Raw genomic sequence first — 21,555 nt, 5'->3', positions numbered from 1 at the left:
GCAGTTAAGTTCATGCATTCCACTTCAGCGGCCCAGGGTTCACTGGTTCGGATCCTGGGCGCAGACCTACTCACCGCTCAACAAGCCATGCTGAGGCAGTGTCCCACATAGAAGAACTAGAAGGACCTGCAACTATGATATACAACTATGTACTGGGGCTTTGGGGAGAAAAAAGAAAAAGAGGAAGATTAGCAACAGAGGTTAGCTCAGGGCCAATCTCCCTCAAAAAAAGCTCTTGCTGAATAAATATGCAGGAAAATGAGCAAAATAAGAACTCAGCTCTCTAAAAAAAATGGAATATAAGCATTTAACACACAAGAAACTATAGAACTGTATATCAAACAAGAAAACAAAACTCCACCCTATTTACAGTGTTTTTTACTCAAACTGTTTTAAGATTTCATTTCATTATTAATAATTTAGGAAAAGGTATATGAAGTTATTAATAGAATTTCTCTCATTGTTTTTATTTAAGAATTCAAAGTTACTATCTATGATTCTTCCAATTATACCAATACATTTGCCTTTATTTGAAATTACTCATTTAAAATTCTCACTTTCTCGTTTAATAATACATAGATTAACAGATTAACATCTGTTAATCTGCTCAAAAAAAAAATAAGAAAACAGTATCCTAAAAATAGTATTCTGTAAAAATGATAGGGAATAGGTACACTCACAGACCATTATTTAATAGCGGCATGATTTCATCCACAGATCTTACAAATAAATATGTTATTTTCCCATTAACAGATTACAGCCTTTACCAAACATGATAAAAGGCAGCATTTGAAAAAACTTTTGTAGATAAAGGTTATTCATGCCAGAACTCAAACTAAATTAATACAAATTAAATACCTTACCTAAATACTTACTCTGATTCTTAATATACATATCTACTCTTATTCTGCCATCCTTCAATGTCTACCTTCAACCTTCTAATATACTAATGAGAAGAAGCTTGAATCTTGTTTTTAAAGCCTCCATCAAAAAAAAAAAACTGAACTAAAAATTATATGACTAAGACCACAAAGATATCACAAATATTCTTTTTCATTCTTTTAAAGAAGTATAAAGAATCAGCATTATTTCTACTTTTAGGAAAATATAAAGAAAAAGCATGAAATCTTTAACTACTGAATTACAGTAACATTTCAATTATAAAAATTGTATTTAATTAAAAGTACAAATATTTTCTCTTTTCATTAAATTATACAACAAAAATGACAAGTTTTAACACACTCCAAAATTCCACCTTTACTTTTTTTTTTTTAATGTAAGTAACCTCTAATAGAAGCCGTGTGGATCTGGCCAAAATAAATGCAACTCTGCTTCCATCTCTGGTTTCCCCTCAATACCTAGAGAATTTCGCAACTGATTTATATAATCATAGTTTGTTTCAGCTGAATATCTGTCTGTGATAAAAGGTATTTGGACCATCTGGATATTAGAAACACTGTAAGCATTAATAAAACTATTAAGTACCCTAAAGCTTCCTCACAGAATTTATTTAATCTCTTTGACCAAATTTAGGCAAATACTATGAGTTTATATTATTAATCTGACCTCAGTTGTATCAACCACACACTCTTAACGTAATATTTGATAGAGACCACAGCCTGCACAGCTATTTTGCTTCCCATGTCCACACACAATAATTTTCCCTTTGGCCTAACTTTAGCCTTACCTCTAACAATAGCCTCATTACAATATGAGTTTTCACTAATTAATTCAACAATTATTATTAGAATATTGACTCTGTGTAAACTATAGTGCCTAAACCCCTAAAACTGTGAATAACTTGTCCACATTTTTAAAAACCATTGTTAGGGTTTAAATTATAATTTTAAGAACTATATCCTCTGGCCTACATAGTAGGTAACTTACTTTGATCACTATAATATTTGAAGAAACAGAACAGTGACCCACTTGCCCTCAAACTTGGCCAAATGATCTGAAATGACAGGATCTTTTGTAGCCTCTGCAATGGTGGCAATCTTTTAAATCATAATACTTATTTAAACAAAAGGTCTAAACAAAATGGGAGAAGGATTGGTGTGAGCTACCAAACGTAACTCTTTTCAATCAAAAGAACCATTTTTTCTTCTCAAGTGATAGTGAATGTTTATGAGTAAATGCTGTTCTTCATGCATAGTGATAAACTGTGTTGTTTATAAACAAGAAACTTACTCCAAGACAAGTGTGTCTGATTATAAAAATTACAGATATTCAAAAAAATAATGTAAGATTAATATTAGTTAACAACGTAACTTTAACTCTGGATTTTTTCCCAATGAATGAAAACTAGTACCAAACTAAAAACAAAAATTAAAGTTTGACTTCAAGATAATGTTGTGATTGAATCAATAAACATCTCTTATTTCTATATTAATAACAATTTAGTGATCTTTACATAAAAATTTTAAAACATACATATTAAAATAGAGAATGCAAATAAAAGATATTTGATTACTAGTTCTAGATCCATGGGGTTTAAAATTTTAAACAAAGTACTTATTGTATTTATTCATTTTTCAGGTATTCTGAAAACTTTATTAGATGTATTACAAATAATTAATTTACACTATTTTTGTCCCATTAACATTACTAAGAAAAAAATCCCTGCTACTTATTATTATTCAAATTTATTTGTGATGTTGACTGAGCTTCAGTAACTCCTGTAACAATTAATTCAATGGTTATTTATCTGATAACTTCAGTTATCCAGAGCACAGACATGAACTAGAAAAGCAAAACTAGCCTCAGCCAAAGGACAATTTAAAGCCCATGTACCTTATTCACAAGCAACAATTCAAGTCCTTAACTCAAAGACTTTTTCTTATTTTAAAAAAAAAGTATTAAAAAATGTATTTGTGTTCTCAGCCCTCAGCAGATTAGGAGTTGAGAAGAAAGCAGTAATAAGAAGAAAGAGGAGGGGCCAACCCAGTGGCGCAGGCGTTAAGTGTGCACGCTCCACTGTGGGGGCCCGGGGTTCAGATCCCCAGTGCACACCAACGCATCGCTTGTCAAACCATACTGTGGCAGCATCCCACATAAAGTAGAAGAAGATGAGCAGGGATGGTAGCCGAGTGCCAGTCTTCCTCAGCAAAAAGAGGAGAATTGGCGGCAGATGTTAGCTCCGGGCTCATCTTCCTCACAAAAAAAAAAAAAAAGAAGAAGAAGAAGAAGAAAGAGGAGAGAAGACAGCATAGAGCACTAAGTAGAGCAGTAGTTCTCAAAATGGCGTTCCAGGTAAAGTAATCTTATCAGCATCACTTGGAAACATACTAGAAAAGCAAATTCTCTGGCTCACCCAGACCTATGAAATCGGAAACTCTGGGAGTGGGACCCAGCAAGTGCTGGGTTTTAACAAGCACTCCAGGTGATTCTGATGGACTCTCAAATTTGAGAACCACTGTCCTAAAGGTAGGAATACTAACAGCATAACAGGGTCATCAATGAAAAGTCAGCAAGAACTCACTAAAATGGTTCAAATAAACTTGCCTTAGTATGTCCATCAAGGCACTACATTTAGGCACTTTAACAGATACAGAGAGCAAGAGAAAGGCTTTACCTTCAAGTAGTTATAATCTAATGTATTGGGGCAGGAGGACAATGGTAAGGGTCAAGAATTCAAGTAATTATATAAGGTTGAAAAAAAACTGCTCTACAAACTCTGATACCTAAAGGATATCAATTGTATTCTGGTTCAATACAATCATTGGGGCACATAAAGTTGAGCACGAGTCAACAAAAAAAGGTTAAATTTTGTTTGAAGCAACAGGAACTACAAATTGTGGAAATCTTTTTATGAAAAACTGCCGAAAACATAAAGTTCTGACAATTAAAGCCATAAACCTTCTGATATCCAAAAAATTCAAGTATAACGCAAACCTTCATTTACCACCATGCTTGATAAATCAGTTACTACAGCTGCTTTAGTGATTTCTTTAAAGTAGATACAAAGATGCAAATAAGATAACGCCCAAAAATGTATATACACGAGACAACCAGGATCAACTGTTAAAATTCTGCATCCACAGAAGACCTGGAAATGTAGCCTAGCTGCTTTAAAAAATATAAGTCTGGATTTCAGTGGAGAATCATCACTGGAGAAACTTTCTGACAATTTCCAGGCTTGTCCATACCAACTTCCCACTCATGTTCCTCCACATTTTCCCCCTTCCAGCTGACTGGAGAGAGGCCTAGAAGCCACTTGACCTGGGTCCCTAAATGACTGTGTGGAAGAGAGCATCCCAGACAACCTGAACATCTTCCCTGGACTGTTACAAAAGCAAGAAACAAATGTTTGTCATGTGAAACCATTACATTTTGGATCCATCTGTTTCAGGAGTTTAGCCTACCACCAGATCACAAACAGTGGGCAATAAGATTACTGTCCATAGTAACCAGTGCTTAAAGAGCAGTTTGGTGACTACAATCATATTAATATCCTATTGATCTGCACTGTTTTCTAAAAGGTACAAAATCCTCCAAAGGGACTATTAATTACTAGTTACTATTTATGGAAATACCAGTCTAAAATCTGGCACATCTAAAATATGGGAAGATGTTTATGAAATTATAAGAAAACATCTCACTTCAGACACATCAATATGTAAGAGATTCTTGACTAAAAAAATCCAAAACTAAACATTGTCACTATAAACATGCAGTCCACATCTGAGTTTTTGCTAGTATTCATGGTTAGGTTTTACATGCCTCTGTACACTGGGGGTTTTAGAAGGGATTCATCTCTAATTCCTCTCCTTTTACTAAGGCCCTTCCCACATGCCCTACTCTAGGGTAATTGCACATCTGAAAGGTGAAAAGAATATGAAAAAAAATGACTTTCATATATGAATGCGACTAGTCAAGCTGAGAAGAATCAGGGAAAATGTAAGAAATACAAGAAGCTGCCACCACTCAATTCATTCCTACAGAATTAGAGGACTGCTCCTAACTAAACATATTACACATAGCATAGTAATTTCACTCTCACAAACCCTCTCACCAACTGAGTAACTACAATGTACCAGGCACCACTGAGTCAAAAGGTAAAAGAAGAAATGATCCCTGGAATTTGCAACCTATTTGAGTGAAAGGGAAAAAAAAAAAGACTGACTTTTGGCTCTCCATATCCAGCTAAGAATCAGGAATGCTCTCCGGCGTTTACCAATACATGTTCTCCCCGCCTCTCAGTTCATTCAGAACCCCTACAACACTCAGATTCAGCCCAGACTCGAACCTCACACTGCTGAAACCAACTCCCCTCATCTCCACCTAGAATACAAAGGTAGCTGTGGTGGGACATTCTATTTACACAGACTATGTCAAGGAAGTCCATACACCTTTTAAAGTCCTTTTTAAGTCTAGTACAAAAATCAAACTCTCTCTCCTTTTTGCTACCTCTCATGACTGTCTTCATTTCTATCTCCTTTTAGTGTACCTATCTCCTAGAGATCAATGTACCACAAAATAACAGAAGTTCAGATTAGAAAGACTTTTAAAATCATCTAACATTATCTTCTTATAGAAATGAAGATGCTAAAACACAGGGATCAAAGGGTGTGCCAAAAGCCACACAGCTACTTTAGTAGAACTGGTACCACTTTCTAAAGGCAATCAAGTCATAACCCAGTGAAAGCAGCCCAACAGCACAGGATACGTTGCTGCAGTTACAGATTACTGAGCCTATCGTTGAACGGAAGCCCTACCCACTCCCATCCAGTCCCTACCTCTTAGTTAAGGGACAAGTTAGCCAATATATGAGATTTAAACAGGAAGCCCACAATAGGAACTCTCAAACCTAACAGGACACATTAACCAGAGATTCCCCGACCAGGAGAACAGTATCTACCAGTAGCTATTTAAGCCTTACCTGACAGGTCTCCAAGCCAGCTGCCGCAGCCACATCCCCCTCTGCGCCATTAACGTCTCGCCTCAGTTTCCTGAAATTCCCAACTGGGAAGGGAATATAGCCAGCAGGCACTCCCAACCCAGTTATGGTTCTACAGTTCTACTGTTAGTAATCTTTCCTGGGACATCACCATCTGTATCCATAGACACGCAGAGCCGAGCAGCCCCCATCTAGGATGAGCTCAACATTACAGGGCAATGAAAAGCCCCTCTTCACAAAAACCTCGGGGACCCCTGATCTTAACTATAAATTTTTATTTTATTTTTTAATGTAGAAAGCAATCCCCCATTAGAAAGCCTGGAAAGGTCTGAGTGATTCTGCTGAATATACCTGAAAAACAAAGTAGTTACAAAAAATGGAAACATGCAATTTAAAAATAACACAAATATTTTAACTGGTTTTAAGATAAGAATGTTTTAGCGCCTCAAAACACACAGTGACTCTAGTTCTGATGCAGTTAAACTTTCAACAGGCATATTTCTATTCCTCATATGACTATTCACCTATATCCTCTCGAACATCTGCCGTTTTCAGAAGTTCTTCAAAGATGTTTGTGGAAGCATTAAAATTCACTGTATTTAAGAGATACCCATCAATTAAAAATTTTTTTTCCAAGACAAAAATGAAGCTTAGTTAAATGAATAAGTATTTATTAGGTATCATATAAATGCCTAAATTTGTGGTAAATAAGAAATGACAAGGTCCCTTCTTAAGGAATCTGTAGTATGCTTAGGAAATCTAGATGGATACTTAAAACACTTAGAAGAATATTTTAATGTTAAACTAGCTCTACTGCTATTAAGTGTAAAAATAATTCAGAGAAATCAGTTCAGACTGAAATATCAAAATAAACTCATGGTTGAATTATTTGACTGTCCCACAGAATCCATTTAACAGTAGACTTTTAAAAAATAATTGCAAGAAAAATCTGTTTAGAGTTACATCCTATAAAACATGGTGATGTTTAAGAATTACATAAATATTTTTTATAATTTTTACTTTCAGTAATTATACCACTTGGTTAAACACAAAATAATCTAAAATGATAGTTTACAGAGTTTTTATGCCTTGAGTGATTTTACTGTAAAGCCTAAGATACACAGTGAAATTTTAAATATGAACTTAGATATACACCATCTGCAAGACCACAGCTTCAACCTATTAGCAGTTGCCTATTTTCCCAATGGTATATACACTTCTTAGCTGGATATCAGAGAAGTAATACAGCTAGGTAGACATATCGGTGGTTTTAACTTTACCCACAGTAGTGTCCCAGCCATTATGATTTATAAGAGTTCATGATTTTTGACCTATACAATTTGTTAATTTTAACAATATTTTCCCAGTTTGCCTTCTCTCTTGTATTTCAGTCATATAAACAGATTGGTTATATGGGCGCACACATACATAGAACTAGTCTAAAAAAGAAAATAACTGAAAAGACTATCATGTAGAAAAGATTTTGATTTATTTCATTCAACACAACGGGGAAAAACTAGGACTAGTGGATAAAAGATAGACAAGATAGAGTTTAGTTCAGCATAAGATATAGTTTTCTTTTTTATTCAAACTGTTAAAATGTACACTGGGCTGCCTTGGTTAGCTAATGAATCCCTTATTACTATAAGTGAAAAGCAGAAGCTAGATGATAATCTGTCAGGAATGCCACCTCTAAACTGGCACAAGGCTGAACTATGTAAACCCCAAAGTTTCCACCTAGATCAATGACCAACACCAGATTATCACATAAGCCAACTACTACGCAACTGAAATGAATTAAGCCTCCATTTCTTCATCTATGATATGAAACACCATAGAACTAATGAATCACAGAACACTATTTTTTAGCACAGAACTTTAAAACTAAAAGTAATCTCCTTACCCAAACCTTTCAACATTATAACTCTATTTTTAAATAGTACATTACATATATATAAAAAGTTTAATATTTTAATATTTTTGAACAAGAATGATGGATAAATATTAATTTCTGCTTTTCCCCCACACTTTGCCCAAGCCAAAAAATAAAGAATATTAGCCAATTTTACCCATCAACTTGGCACCCTCAGGAATATATAAAAAATGATAAAGTATTTCAAAAAACATATTTTTTTAGATTTTTCTAAAATATTAAAATAAAATTTGTAATAAATGAATACAATTATTTAAAATGGTAACTTTAGTATAATAATTAAACTCTTCTCCCCAAATCAATCATCTGAGATTTGTCATTAGAACTTACAATAAAGTATATCTAATAGTCCAAAAATCTGCACCACCCTCATCTTGAAGAAATGAATATTTGAAAATACTGAGAATCACTTATGACTCTCTGTCTCATTTATAAATCAGTGATGGCATTTTCAAATTCAAGAACTCTCCTCTGCCCCTCCCAAGTGTCCACACACAATTAAGCAGAACAAGAGATGCTCAATTCCTGAGTTACAACTGTGCATTAAACCACCAGACGATATACCAGAACACTACCCAGAAATGGATGCTCCTCTTGCTATCTCTCTATGGTTAATACTGAGGTAACTAAACTTAAAGTACACCAAGACTTAGTTTACTAAGTCTACTATCAAATCAAAATACTCTTAAGAAAAATTCCGATTAAAAAAAAATTCAGCAATTAGTTCTCATGATAAAATTATTTTTCATGGCACAAAAAATTAAAGCATAAACTAACATTTCATATACTTGGTGCAGCCATATTTTCATTTCTAAAGATCTATTTAAAAAATGCTTGCCTAAAGCAAAAACTACTAGAAAAACGTATCTTTAGACTATGCATTACTTTACAAGTATTCTTACTATATAGCACACTTTGGAAATAAATTTTGCTAAGGGTGTGTTACACTAGTGGTTCTTAACTTATACCTATTCGACTTTGCTCAAATATTTTTACATTTTTGGTCAAAAGATATGTTGAAATATGCATTTTCTCATATATAATAAAAACAACATTGGGGCCAGCCCGGTGGCACAAGTGGTTGAGCGTGCGCGCTCCACTGCGGCGGCCTGGGATTCGCCGGTTCGGAGCCTGGGCGTGCACCAACGCACTGCTTGGCAAGCCATGCTGTGGCAGCGTCCCATATAAAGCGGAGGAAGATGGGTGGGGATGTTGGCCCAGGGCCAGTCTTCCTCAGAAAGAAAAGAGGAGGATTGGCAGATGTTAGCACAGGGCTGATCTCCTCACAAAACAAAACAAAACAAAAAAAAAACCATTACTCTAGTTTACATTTGAGTGCCAAAATATTTAAGGTTTCATGTTTTTTAGAAAAAAAGTAATTTGACATATTTTCAAGGGCAATAATTTCTGGAATAGAAGTTGAAAAAAAGACAAAATGAAACTTTATAACTGAAAATTATCAATAGGTTACACCTATAGTAGACAAGAAGACTTAAAGATAAATTAAATCACCACTAACACAGGTAAATAAATTCTACAACCTTTTTTATTCTACAACCTTAAAGTGGAAATATCAAGAACCTTTCCTAGGCCTTGAAAAAAAAATAACATTTGTGGGTAAGAAGTGATGGAAGACATAGCAGCAGTAAAATGGTTTTCTGAAAGTAAGGCAGACAATTCTTTTTTCTTTGCTCATCTCCAGAGAACGTTAAGCCATTAACTAAAAGGAGAAAATATGGAAAAATAATAAAATGCAAAACTATTCATCATTCCAGTAGTTTTGGAAAATATTTTAGCTTAGATGACTGTGATTTGAATGAACAATTTTTAAATAATAGTTATAAAGAATTCAGTAATACATTTAATATGATAAACTGGCCTATTTCCCATGGGTCCAGACAGTAATTCCTTTCACTAGCAGGAAGGAGAATGATCGTTTTAATGTGAGAGCAATGTAGAAGAGTAAACAGCTTCTCAGCTAATTTAATTTTAAAATTAATTAATTTCACCTTAAATTTAGTTGTGATATTCAATTTGGATCAATAAAACACCTACCAACATACAGGTTAATACCTACGGAAAGCTTAAACAAATATCACAGCATTAATGGATTTTTAAACTAAACGTTTTCAAGATCTAAAATTCCCTTTGACATTTTTAACTCCTTCAATATTTAGAAAGCCTATTTTTTAAAATGGCAAGCTTGAACTAGTCTGATCAAAGATATGAACAAAATATTTACTTTTGAAACAAGGGAAATGTGTTTTTAGGCCAAAATAAATTGGTACTTAGGGGCCAGCCTGGTGGCACAAGTGGTTAAGTGCGAGCGCTCCGCTGCGGCGGCCCGGGGTTCGCCAGTTTGGATCCCGGGCACACACTGACGCACTGCCTGTCAAGCCATGCTGTGGCGGTGTCCCATATCAAGTAGAAGAAGATGGACATGGATGTTAGCCCAGGGCCAGTCTTCCTCAGCAAAAAAAAAAGGGGGGGGGGTTGGCAGATGTTAGCTCAGGGCGGATCTTCCTCACCAAAATAAATAAATAAATAAATAAATTGGTACTTAATTAAGAAAGCCAAAGTTTTCTGATTGGCATATGGATGCCATTATTGTGGGTGCTTTATAAACACTGCTCAGAAGTTTGGACAATCTCTAAGAAATTTTAGATGTATAACTGACACGTAGATTATGCTCATGTAAACAACGTGAACACACCTCAAAGGGAGAAAAAACCACAGTAGCATATTACTTAAAAGTAAAACTTTTAGGCTACCAGGGATATTCAATTCTGACACTGCCCTCTAGGGAAGAAGGGAAAAATGTTTACAAATTTAACCTAACCTGAGAAGAGCCAAAGCAGAAGAAAAGGTAAGAGGACAAGTGAGGGGGAAGTGGTTGGAAGGGAGGCGAAGAGGAATGGGAAGCGGGAGGGGGAGGGGGAGGGGGAGGCATTGATAAAATCCTTGGCAACACATGGTTATTTGTTTCTGAGTACATGATACTTTTGTGCTAAATCAGATGCTCTGTTCCATAGTTATCATTACCTTCTCTCATTCTTCTTCCCCAAAAGTCCTTGATTTCGCTATCAGGATCAAAACCAATAATTTATCTTACTAATTAGATTAAACCCTGGAGGCAGGACTAGTTCCAGGCTGATCTAGATAGATCTTTTGGTTTCATTTAGTGCATGTATATTTCATTTTGTTTCTGTTTTTTGAAATATTCAAGACCAAGTGACGATTATTAAGTATAGGTTCTAGAAACATAATCTGTGTGGGCAGCTCAAACGTTTTATAGACACAAGATAACCTGCTCAGCACTTAGTATGAATTCAATATAATCTTGCATACCTTGTATTTCTAATTAAAGTACATAGCAGTAGGGATGACTGATGTTACCTAAGAAATTTTTCTTATTTTATATTAAAATAAATGTTTATGTTATGGAGTAGAACTCAAAATTTGCATGAATTTTTAAAATAAAAGAGAGGACTTCAAAGAAAATAGGGTTCTCAAAGGGTCACTTTGAACTATGCCTCAAGACCCCTGGGGTATAAGCGCATTTGTTCAAATTCTTCTGCCCTTACGGGTAAACCAGGAAGAAACTGATTGAGAAGTACTATTTTCCTTACCTCAATGATCCCTAATAGTTTACATTTCTTTCCTACCACTGTTTATAATACTGTACCCAATTTAAAATTACTAGTACAGATTTATAATCAAACATCTGAAAGGCAATACATCTAAACTTGTATTTAGAATGATATAGAATAAACTATTATTTTAGAAACTTAGTACAAAAGGAGGACTTTGAAGCATATTTACACGTCAATATTCTATTCCTGGTGCTTTTACAGAAGTTTTTGAGTGACACAGCATTAACATTGACTTTAAAAAATAGGGAAATACTAAGGTCCAGACAGCTATTTTTTCTAAATAAACATTTTCTCCTTTAAATTTACTTTTCTGCTTTTAAACATCCTTATATATAATTTTTACTCATAGTTAAATTTTTGCTTTATAATTTTCAACTACACATGTGGTCTATGGTACCAAAACCTAGAACATAAAACTCATAATGTGTTCAAATGTGAATCACTCAAGTATACAATTTCAGTTCTGATAAACTAATAGCAAATGGTGCTTACAGATTTGATATCTGGAACTCACTGGAAATAGTTACTCAACTTACCTGGTGCTAATCCAGCAGCAGCAGGACTTCCCATGGATGGGTGAGAGAAAACTTGAGAGAAGGCAGACATATTTGACTGGGACACGTTACTCAGCCTGGAGGTTGATCCTCCTTTAGGAATAAACTCGCTTGCAGTAGGATTTGGTGTCTATTTAAAAATCAAATATAGTAAGTTAAACATACTTTAAGCCCAAAAAAGACATTGAATCTACTAGGCACTATTCCACAGTCCTTTATTTACTGAGTAAAAAAATTTTACTGAAAGGATGCACAGTGTTTTTTAGTTTTCTTATTTTGGGGTGGGATAGTTAAATTTTTTGAAGGAAATTTTTTAATCAAATTTGAAGATATTAATCATTTCATTTGCAGAATTTAACCTCAGAAACACGTAAAATTTGCCTTTATTGTCAAATACGCATCATTACCAAACTATCCTAACACATTTTAGAGAACTGGGAGGTTGAGACTACCTCAAAACTGAGCAACAAGTTTCAAATTTAATATCTCTAAACCACTTCTACCAGGATAAAGGTCAAAACTGTCTTTATTCCCAAATTAATCACTTCCTTTTCTGTAATCACTTGAGACATTTCCCCAATAATATGGTACCATGTATTTAAGTAACAGAGTAAGGACAAGAAAAAACACTTAAAAACAAGGCAAACATGGGAAGAATCAAGATATAAGAAAAATACAATAGAGGCCCCCAATGCCTGCAAAGCATCACATGTAACTTCTGTTCTATTAAAAATATTTTACTATGAGATTACATGGAAAAAAAAATGTCTTCACAGTTGTACTATGCCAAAATGTTTTATATATTCAAATGGCATGGTACTTTTGCTTTAAAAACTACTAGAACATTATGAGACTGTATACCAAATTCATAAATGACCTATATTTTGTCCATGTGGAACAAATGAATATCCTAAATATTTTTCTGAAATAGTGGACATTTTAAATTACACATGCTTAAGTATAAAGATTCAATGACTGTTAACAATGATATCATTTGAATTCAACTTCCAAAAGGGTCAACCAAGAAGATAATTTACTATGTTCATACTTCAGCCCAAATTTTATGTATACATATAAACTAAGTTTTAAAACACACTGAATCATGATGCAAAAAATTTAATCACTTAAAAGTATTTTAGAACTGATAATTAGAATGTAAAACTGAATGTCTATAGAAGGCAGAAAATAAGAAGGTGGACTAATTACTGTATAACTGAAGAACAACTTCCCTACTTGATATGAACACTTTAAACTGCCAAGTTAGAGCTCAAAATATTAGACTTGTAAGATAACAAGTCAACAGGCTAACCTAATTTTAAACTGTAAAACAACTGATATTTTATCAGTTACATGCCAGTTAAAATTAAATACAAAGTCACAGAATATAGAAGAAATGTTAATCTGGGCTTAATTAAAATATACTAGATATACAGAATGAACCTCTTTTACTGTCACATCTAAGACATGAAATTCTGGAAAAAAAGAATCAGGCCTGAGCCAAAATACATTTTCCAAAGAGAAAAAAATCCTCTTCTATCACATATATATATTTTAAAACCTTCTAAATTTTTAAGTTCTGAAAAATAGTGGCATGTTCTTTAAAAGTATGGTCAATTCCTTAATTTCTGGAGTAGAAAATAAACCAATGCATTTTACTGATGTAGTAATCACTAGTTATAAGGCAACAAATGGTTACTAACAGGATCACTTCAGAGCTACCTCAGTGTGTACCAGTTAATCCTAAATCTATTTTAGAAGGTAAGAGTCAAGATAAAAGCAGTCAGGTATTTTGGTTAAAGAGTCCAAAATGGCTGGGAGAGATGGAGATTTCAGGATTACAAGATTACTAAGAGAGAGCAAATTTAGATAAAATTATATATGCATACAAAAATTTTAGTCACATATTCCTAAGAATAGGTATTATCCAGTTTCCACTTCACTTATATCCTACGTTTACTGTGAATAACAGACCATCTGATTTCAAAGCAGGGTTTCTCTAAATTAAATCTATTTTAAATTAATTTGAAGGCCTACTTTTTTTTTGAGGAAGATTAGCCCCTGAGCTAACACCTGTTACCAATCCTCCTCTTTTCTGCTGAGGAACCCTGGCCCCTGAAAGCCTACTTTTAAGGGATCCTATAAAGAAGAAAAAGGAGGGGAAAGTCTATTCTACCTTTCCCAAACGGATCGTATATAAAATATCATTGTAACAGGGGCCGGCCTGGTGGCGCAGGCGGTTAAGTGCTCGCCAGTTTGGAACTTCGGGCGCGCAACAATGCACCGCTTGTCAGGCCATGCTGTGGCGGCATCCCATATAAAGTGGAGGAAGATGGGCATGGATGTTAGCCCAGGGCCAGTCTTCCTCAGCAAAAAGAGGAGGACTGGCAGATGTTAGCTCAGGGCCGATCTTCCTCACAATATATATATATATATATCATTATAACAAATTATAAAGGGCCTCTGAGTTTATTATAATAGAAGCTATTAAAATTAATGTAATTATAAAAATTTACACACTAAACTGCCACAGATTCAACAACCACAGATGCAAAAAACCTTCCTAACAGTGAATTTTAATTTTTTCCTGATTAAGATGGCTAGGCGTTTCCCTTAAGTGGGTGGTTTGGGAGTTTGTTTTATTCAATTCTCAAGTATTTGAGATTAAAGAAAAAGTATAAGGATTTAAATGGCAGACAAAAAATTACATAAGATTTAGGTACAAAACAAAATCTAGGAATGAGAGTAGAACTACCATTATTAACAGATAATATAAATGCCTATATCCAGATCAGAGAACTATGAGAAATATTTAGAGTAATAATGAAAAATTATTATAATAATGAGAATATTTTTTCATGATAAAATTATCTAAAATAATAATTACAATAAAAAGATGCATTCTTAAAACCACTTTAATATTACTAGTTTAAAATATAAATAAGGGTTTTATCAAGTAACAAAATAGCACAGGCACACACCTTTACCACGTTAATAATTTTTTGAAAGATAAGGCAAAACTGGTAACTAAAACCAATATCACATTACAATGAAATATCATTCATTAGAAAATAACCAATTTCTTTTAGCTTTAGGAGGTGAAGGTTATATCTAGAAAGACAACTCAAGGACGTGGGTTATATAAATTGTCTAACTTCAACAACACTAAAGAGAATGCAATAAATGAGAAAAGGAATAGTGAAAAAGAAAATCAAAGTTTTATTATTCCCACCCTATGATTTAGATAACCCCTTCATAACTATCTAGATATGTTCCTATATTATTAAATTTGTCTTTTTTTTTCCCCCTGGTCAGGAAGATTAGCCCTGAGCTAACATCTGTTGCCAATCCTCCTCTTTTTGCTGAGGAAGATTGGCCCTGGGCTAACATCCATGTCCATCTTCCTCTACTTTTATATGTGGGACACCTGCCACGGCAGGGCTTGATGAGTGGTGCATAGGTCCACGCCCGGGATCCGAACCCAAGAACCCCAGGCCACCGAAGCGGAGTGCACGAACTTAACCACTATGCCACTGGGCCACAGCGTCTAAATTTGTCTTTTTAATATAGATAACTATATTTCTATTCATAATTTCTATTTATATTCTAATTTTTATTAATACTTAAACATCTCTAAACGCACATTTGAAAAAAAATCAATATTTATTCAAGTCAAATAACAGACATTCACTTTGTGAGAATTTATCAATAAATACAGAGTTTTAAGTTCTCGTACACTTAAATTTACACTGCAACTTTTATGCCAAAAACAACCCCGTGCCTTTTATACAGTGAGTTCTCCAAACTGCCATCATCCCCCAACATTTGGATATGATTCCTACCTGTACTCTCTGGATAGAAATATACTAGATCAAGAGTCCTGACCTTCACCTTAAAAAGCACTGTTGTGATTATTATCATTTTATTTTAAATGAAATAATAATTAATGTTTCAATGCAGACATCCCACCCAACCAAAAGGATAAGAGTATTTCCTATCTATAAATGACCAATAAAGGTTTTTTTTTAATGAAGTAATTTTCTGATGAGGTTTCTAACTCAAATTTAACACAATTTTATGCTTTTCTACTATTACATGATTCCATGGAAACTGTTACTTTTAAAGTAAAGTTCAGTATTTAATATTCTGCTGGACTCCACAACGAACAGAATACTTATTATTTAAAACCACAATAAATTAGTCCCAAAATTAAGGGACTATTTAATAAACAATGCAACCAAATAAAAAGCACAGCCATTAAATATTTTTTTAATTAGGTAAAAAGATAGGAAGGGGTTTATATTGAATGAAAATAGAACACAAAATATTATGTAATATTTCATTGTAAATATGTCAAATAGGTCTATAAGAAAAATAAAGCTGTCTTAAGGTGATGTGATGAATGACGGAGAAACCACTAACATTCGTGAATATTAGTCAGCTACTTTTTTTTAATTACATAGTAAACTCATAAAACCATAAAATACCTTCCATGGTACAGACAGCTCCTTATAATGAGCTCAACTTGCGTTACCTGTCTTAATGGCTTCATAAGTTGCTATCAGTAATCTTTCTAGTCTCTGAAGGAAACATGACCTGGTAACTTTTTCTTAACAGGTTTATTTAGATACAATTGACATATAATAAACTGCACATATTTAAAATGCAAACTTTGACAACTCTTGACATATGCAGACAATCATGAAACCATTAACTAAATCAAGTTAATGAATATTATCCATCATGCCCAAAAGTTTCCACAAGACTCCTTTGAATCCCTCCCTCCCATTCCTCTCTGCTCCCCTATTTTGGTCTCTAGGCAATCACTGATCAGCTTTCTATCATTACAGATTAGTTTGTATTTTCTAGAATTTAATATAAGTGAATCTTACATACATATGTATGTCCTGGTTTTTTTGGCTACCTTTTTTCACTTGGCATCAAGATTCATCCATGTCATTGCCTGTATCAATATTTCATTCGTTTTTTACTGCTAATATTCAGTGATATCAATATATCACAGTTTGTTTATTCTTTCATCCGATGGACAAAGGTTGTTTCCCGTTTTTGGCTATTACAAACAAAGGTGCAATGAATATTTGTGTAGAAGTCTTTGTATGAACATTACTCATTACTCTTGGGTAAATACCTAGCTGTGAATGGCTTGGACATATGGTATGTGTATATATAACCTTTTTAACAAATTGGTAAGCTGTTTTCCAAAGTAGCTGTACTATTCTAACATGTCCAAAAGCACTATGTGGAGAGATCAAATTGCTCTATGTGCTTAGGAACATAGGCTTTGATCAGACTTTTACATTTTAGACATTTTAGTAGGTGAGCAAGGGAATCGCGTGATTTTAATCTGCATTTTCCAAATGATTTGCCATTCTCTACCTTCTTTGATGAAACGTCTGTTCACATTTTTTGACCACTTTCGTTGCATTTGTTTTCTGTTATAGAATTTCAACAGTTCTGCATAGAACTCCTTTGTCAGATATGTGATATACAAATATTTTCTCCAGGTCTATGATTTGTCTTTTCATTTTCTTAACTGTATCTTGCAAAGAACAGAGGTTCTTAAATTTTTATGAAGTCCAATTTATCAAATTTTTCTTCTATGAGTCATGTATTTAGTGATGCGTCTAAGAAATATTTGCCTAAGCAAAGCTCACAGATATTTTCTTCTGCAAGATTTGTGGTTTCGTGTTTTACATTTAGGTCTATGATCCACTCCGAGTAAATTTTTGTATGGTGTGAAGTATGGGTCTAAACTAATGATTTTGCATATAGATACTCAATTATTCCAGCACCGTTTGCTAAAGCGATCATTCTTTCTCCACTGAACAGCCCTTGCTACTTTGTTGAACACCAACTATGTATTAGTGAGTTAATTTCTGGATTCTGTAAATTCTGCAATCTGTTCGACTAATGCCAATCCATCTTCATGCCAATAGCACACTGCACACTGCTTGACTACTGCAGCTTTACAGTAAGTCTTGAAGTCAGGTAGCGTTAAGTCATGCATCTTTTTCTTGTTTTTTTGTTTTTTTAAATTTGGCTTGGTTTGTAGGTCCTTTGCATTTTCATGTTAGGATTAGAATAAGGTTGTCTATTTCTATTAAATAGCCTGCTAAATTTTAATTGAGATTGCAGTGAATCTATAGATCAATCTGGGGAAAACTGACATCTTATATTATGTCTTTAGATCCATGAACATGATACACATCTCCATTTACTTAGGTCTTCTTTAATTCCTCTCAGGAATGTTCTAAAATTTTCAATGTACAGGTCTTCAGACCTTTTGTCAGACTGATCCCTATTTTACATTTCTTATATTATCATAAATTTCATAATTTTTAAAATTTCAATTTGTGAATATTTGTTGCTAGTATATAGGTATCAGTTTCCTGTAGCTGCTGTAACAAATTACCACAAACTTGATGGCTTAAAACAACAGAAATTTATTCTCTTACAGTTTCTGGAGGGCAGAAGTCCAAAATTAAGGTGCTGGCACTCCCTCCACAGGCACTGGAGCAGAAAGAATCCATACCATGCTTCTCTCCTAGCTTCTGGCAACTGCCAGAATTTTTTGGCATTCCTTTGGCTTGTACTACACATCACTTCAATTTCTAGCCCCCACCTTCACATCACTTTCTCCTCTGTGTGTAATCTCCCTCTGCCTCAGTCTTATAAGAACACTTGTCATTGGATTCAGGGCCCACCTGAATAATTCAGAATAATCTCATCTCAAAATCCTTAATTTAATTACACCTACAAAGACTCTTTTCCTAAATAAGGTAAAATTCACAAGTTCCAGGGATTAGGACGTGAACATATCTTTTGGGGGGCCATCATTCATCACACTACAAAAGAGAAATAAAATTGAGTTGGGTAGGTTGATTTTGTATCACACAACTTTATAGAACTCACTTATTTGTTCTAATAGCTTTTTCTGTAGATTCCATCTTATTAGCTACAGATGATTTATATTTTAACTATAGATGATTATGTATCTGTAAATAAAGACATTCTCCCTTCTTTCTTTCCAATCTGTATGTCTTATTTCTTCTTATTACACCAGAATATTCAGTAAAATGCTAAATAGAAGTGGTGAAAGCAGAAATTCTTGCCTTACTTCTGATCTTAGGAGAAAAGCATTTAGTTTTTCACCATTAAGTATGGCATTAGCTGTAGTTTTTTCATAGACGTTCTTTTCTAGATTAAGGATGCTCTCTTGTATTTCTAGTTTGCTGAGGGTTGTTACCAGGAATTGATGTTGGATTTTGTCAAATGTTTTTTCTGTATCTATTGAGATGATCATATGGTTTTAGTTAGGTAATATGATTAATTACATCAATGGACTTTTTATTATTAAACAAACCTTACATTACCGAGACAAGTTCCAATTCTTCAGAGTGTATTATCCTTTTTATATACCACTGGGATTCAATCTGCTAAAAATTTGTTAAGAATTTGTACATCTATATACATGAGAAATACACATTATACATTATTGAGATGTTTAGACTACTTACATTTAATATGATTACTGATATGGTTGGGTTTACTGGTTTTCTTTTTGTGCAATGTCTTCATCTAGTTTTGCTGTCATAGTAATGCTGACCTCACAGAATGAGTTGGAAAGTTTTCCTTCCTTTTCAATTTTTTGGGAAAAGTTTGTGTAGAATTCATACTATTTCTTCTTTAAATATTTGGTAGAATTCACCAGTGAAACCATCTGGGCCATCTTTGTGGGAAGGTTTTTCACTACAAATTCAATTTCTTTAAAAGATTTGGAGCTAATCAGCTTATCTGTTACTTCTTGAGTGAACTTGGGTAGTCTGTCTTTCAAAGATTTGTCTGTTTCATCTCTTGTCAAATTTATTGCCACAAAATAATTCATAATATTTCCTTAGTATCCTTATAATATCTGTGGAATCAAACGATGTCATCTATTTCATTCCCGATATTGGTAATTTGTGTCTTTTATCTTTTTTTCCTAAACAGTCTGGCTAGATATTTATCAATTTTATGGGTCTTCTCAAAGAACCAGCTTTTGGTTTAATTAATTTTTCTCTATTGTTTTTATGTTTTCTCTTTAACGATTTCTGCTCTCATCTTAACTATTTCTATGCTTATGCTTTCTTTGGGTTTAATTTGTTCTTCTTTTTCTAGTTTCTTAAGGTAGAAGCTGAGACCACTGGTTTGGGGACCTTTCTTCTTTTCTAATATAGGCATTTAGTGCTATAAATTTCCCTCTGACTGCTGCTTTAGTGGCATCCCATAACTTTTGACATGTTTTCATTTCCATTTCCATTCAGGTCAAAATACTTTCTAATTTCCCTTTCTATTTCTTCTTTGCCCCATGAGTAATTTAGAAGTGCATTATTTAGTATCCAAATACATGAAGATTCTCCCAAGATTCTTCTGTTATTGATTTCTAATTTAATTCCATTGTGGTCAGAGAACATACTTGCTATGACTTGAATCCTTTTAAATTTACTGAGACCTGTTCCATGACCCAGGATTGATCTGCCTTGGTCAATGTTCTACGTGCACTTGAAAAGCATACGTATTTGGTTGTTGTTGGGCAGAGGGTTCTATAAATGTCAAACTGATAGTGTTGCTCACGTCTCCCCTCTTTTACTGAGTTTCTGTCTCTTCCTTCTATTATCGAGAGAGAAGTACTGAAATCTCTATCATTTGTCTATTTCTCTTTACAATTCTATTAGTCTTTGTCTCATATATTTTAACCCTCTGTTATTAGGTGCATAAACATTCAAGAATGGTATATCCAAGCTCTTAATGAACTGTCTCCTTTATCTTTATCAGATGACCTTCTTTGTCCCTGGTAACATTCTCTGCTCTGAAATCTACTTTGTTTGATAAGAGTATAGCTATCCCAGCTTTCTTCTAATTAGTGCATGGTATTAGTCTATTTTTTTCTTTATGTTTAAAGTAGTTTTCTTGTCAGCTTCATATATAGTTGGATCTTGCTCTTTTTTTAATCCAATCTGAAAATCTCTACCTTTTATTGAGATATTTAGACTACTTACATTTAATGTGATCACTGATATGGCTGGGTTTAAATCTACCATCTTGCTTTTGTTTTCTATTTGTTCCATCTGCTCTTTGTTCCCCTTTTCCTTTTTCTGTCTTCTTTGGGATTAACTGATTTTTATTTCACTTGATCTCTTCTCTCAGCTTATTAGCTGTAACACTTTGTTCTGTTATTGTAGTGGTTGCCTTAGGTTTTATAATACATATATTTAACTTATCACCAACTGTCCTAGTCTGTGAGGGCCATAACAAACTGAGTGGCTTAAACAACAGAAATTTATCTTCTCATAGTTCTAGAAGGTGCGAGTTCAAGATCAAAATGCCAGCAGGGTTGGTTTCTCCTGAGGCTTCCTTAGCTTGCAAACAGCCATCTTGTTGCTGTGTCCTCACAGCAACAGGCCTTTTCTCTGTGCTCCCTGGTATTTCTTCATTTTCTTCTAAGGACACCAGTCATAT

At 34.0% G+C, this 21,555-nt stretch overlaps 1 protein-coding gene across 6 annotated transcripts in view; it reads right to left on the bottom strand.

Annotated features, from left to right (window-relative positions):
- The window catches only part of PAN3 (poly(A) specific ribonuclease subunit PAN3), a 134,512-nt gene that overhangs the window by 58,956 nt on the left and 54,001 nt on the right, over positions 1 to 21,555 (bottom strand). For all 6 annotated transcript variants that reach the window (XR_009221160.1, XM_058547930.1, XM_058547931.1 and 3 more), the window contains one exon: positions 12,022 to 12,169. Coding sequence is in view for 5 of the 6 variants with exons in the window: in XM_058547930.1 (XP_058403913.1) it covers positions 12,022 to 12,169 (148 nt within the window). In the remaining variant the exon portion in view is untranslated. The remainder of the gene's footprint in view (positions 1 to 12,021; positions 12,170 to 21,555) is intronic.

The sequence above is a fragment of the Diceros bicornis genome, chromosome 9 (assembly GCF_020826845.1).
Source record: "Diceros bicornis minor isolate mBicDic1 chromosome 9, mDicBic1.mat.cur, whole genome shotgun sequence".
Lineage (NCBI taxonomy): Eukaryota > Metazoa > Chordata > Mammalia > Perissodactyla > Rhinocerotidae > Diceros > Diceros bicornis.
Note: the sequence above shows the minus strand (reverse complement) of the source record. Positions and strands in the feature narration are given on the sequence as shown.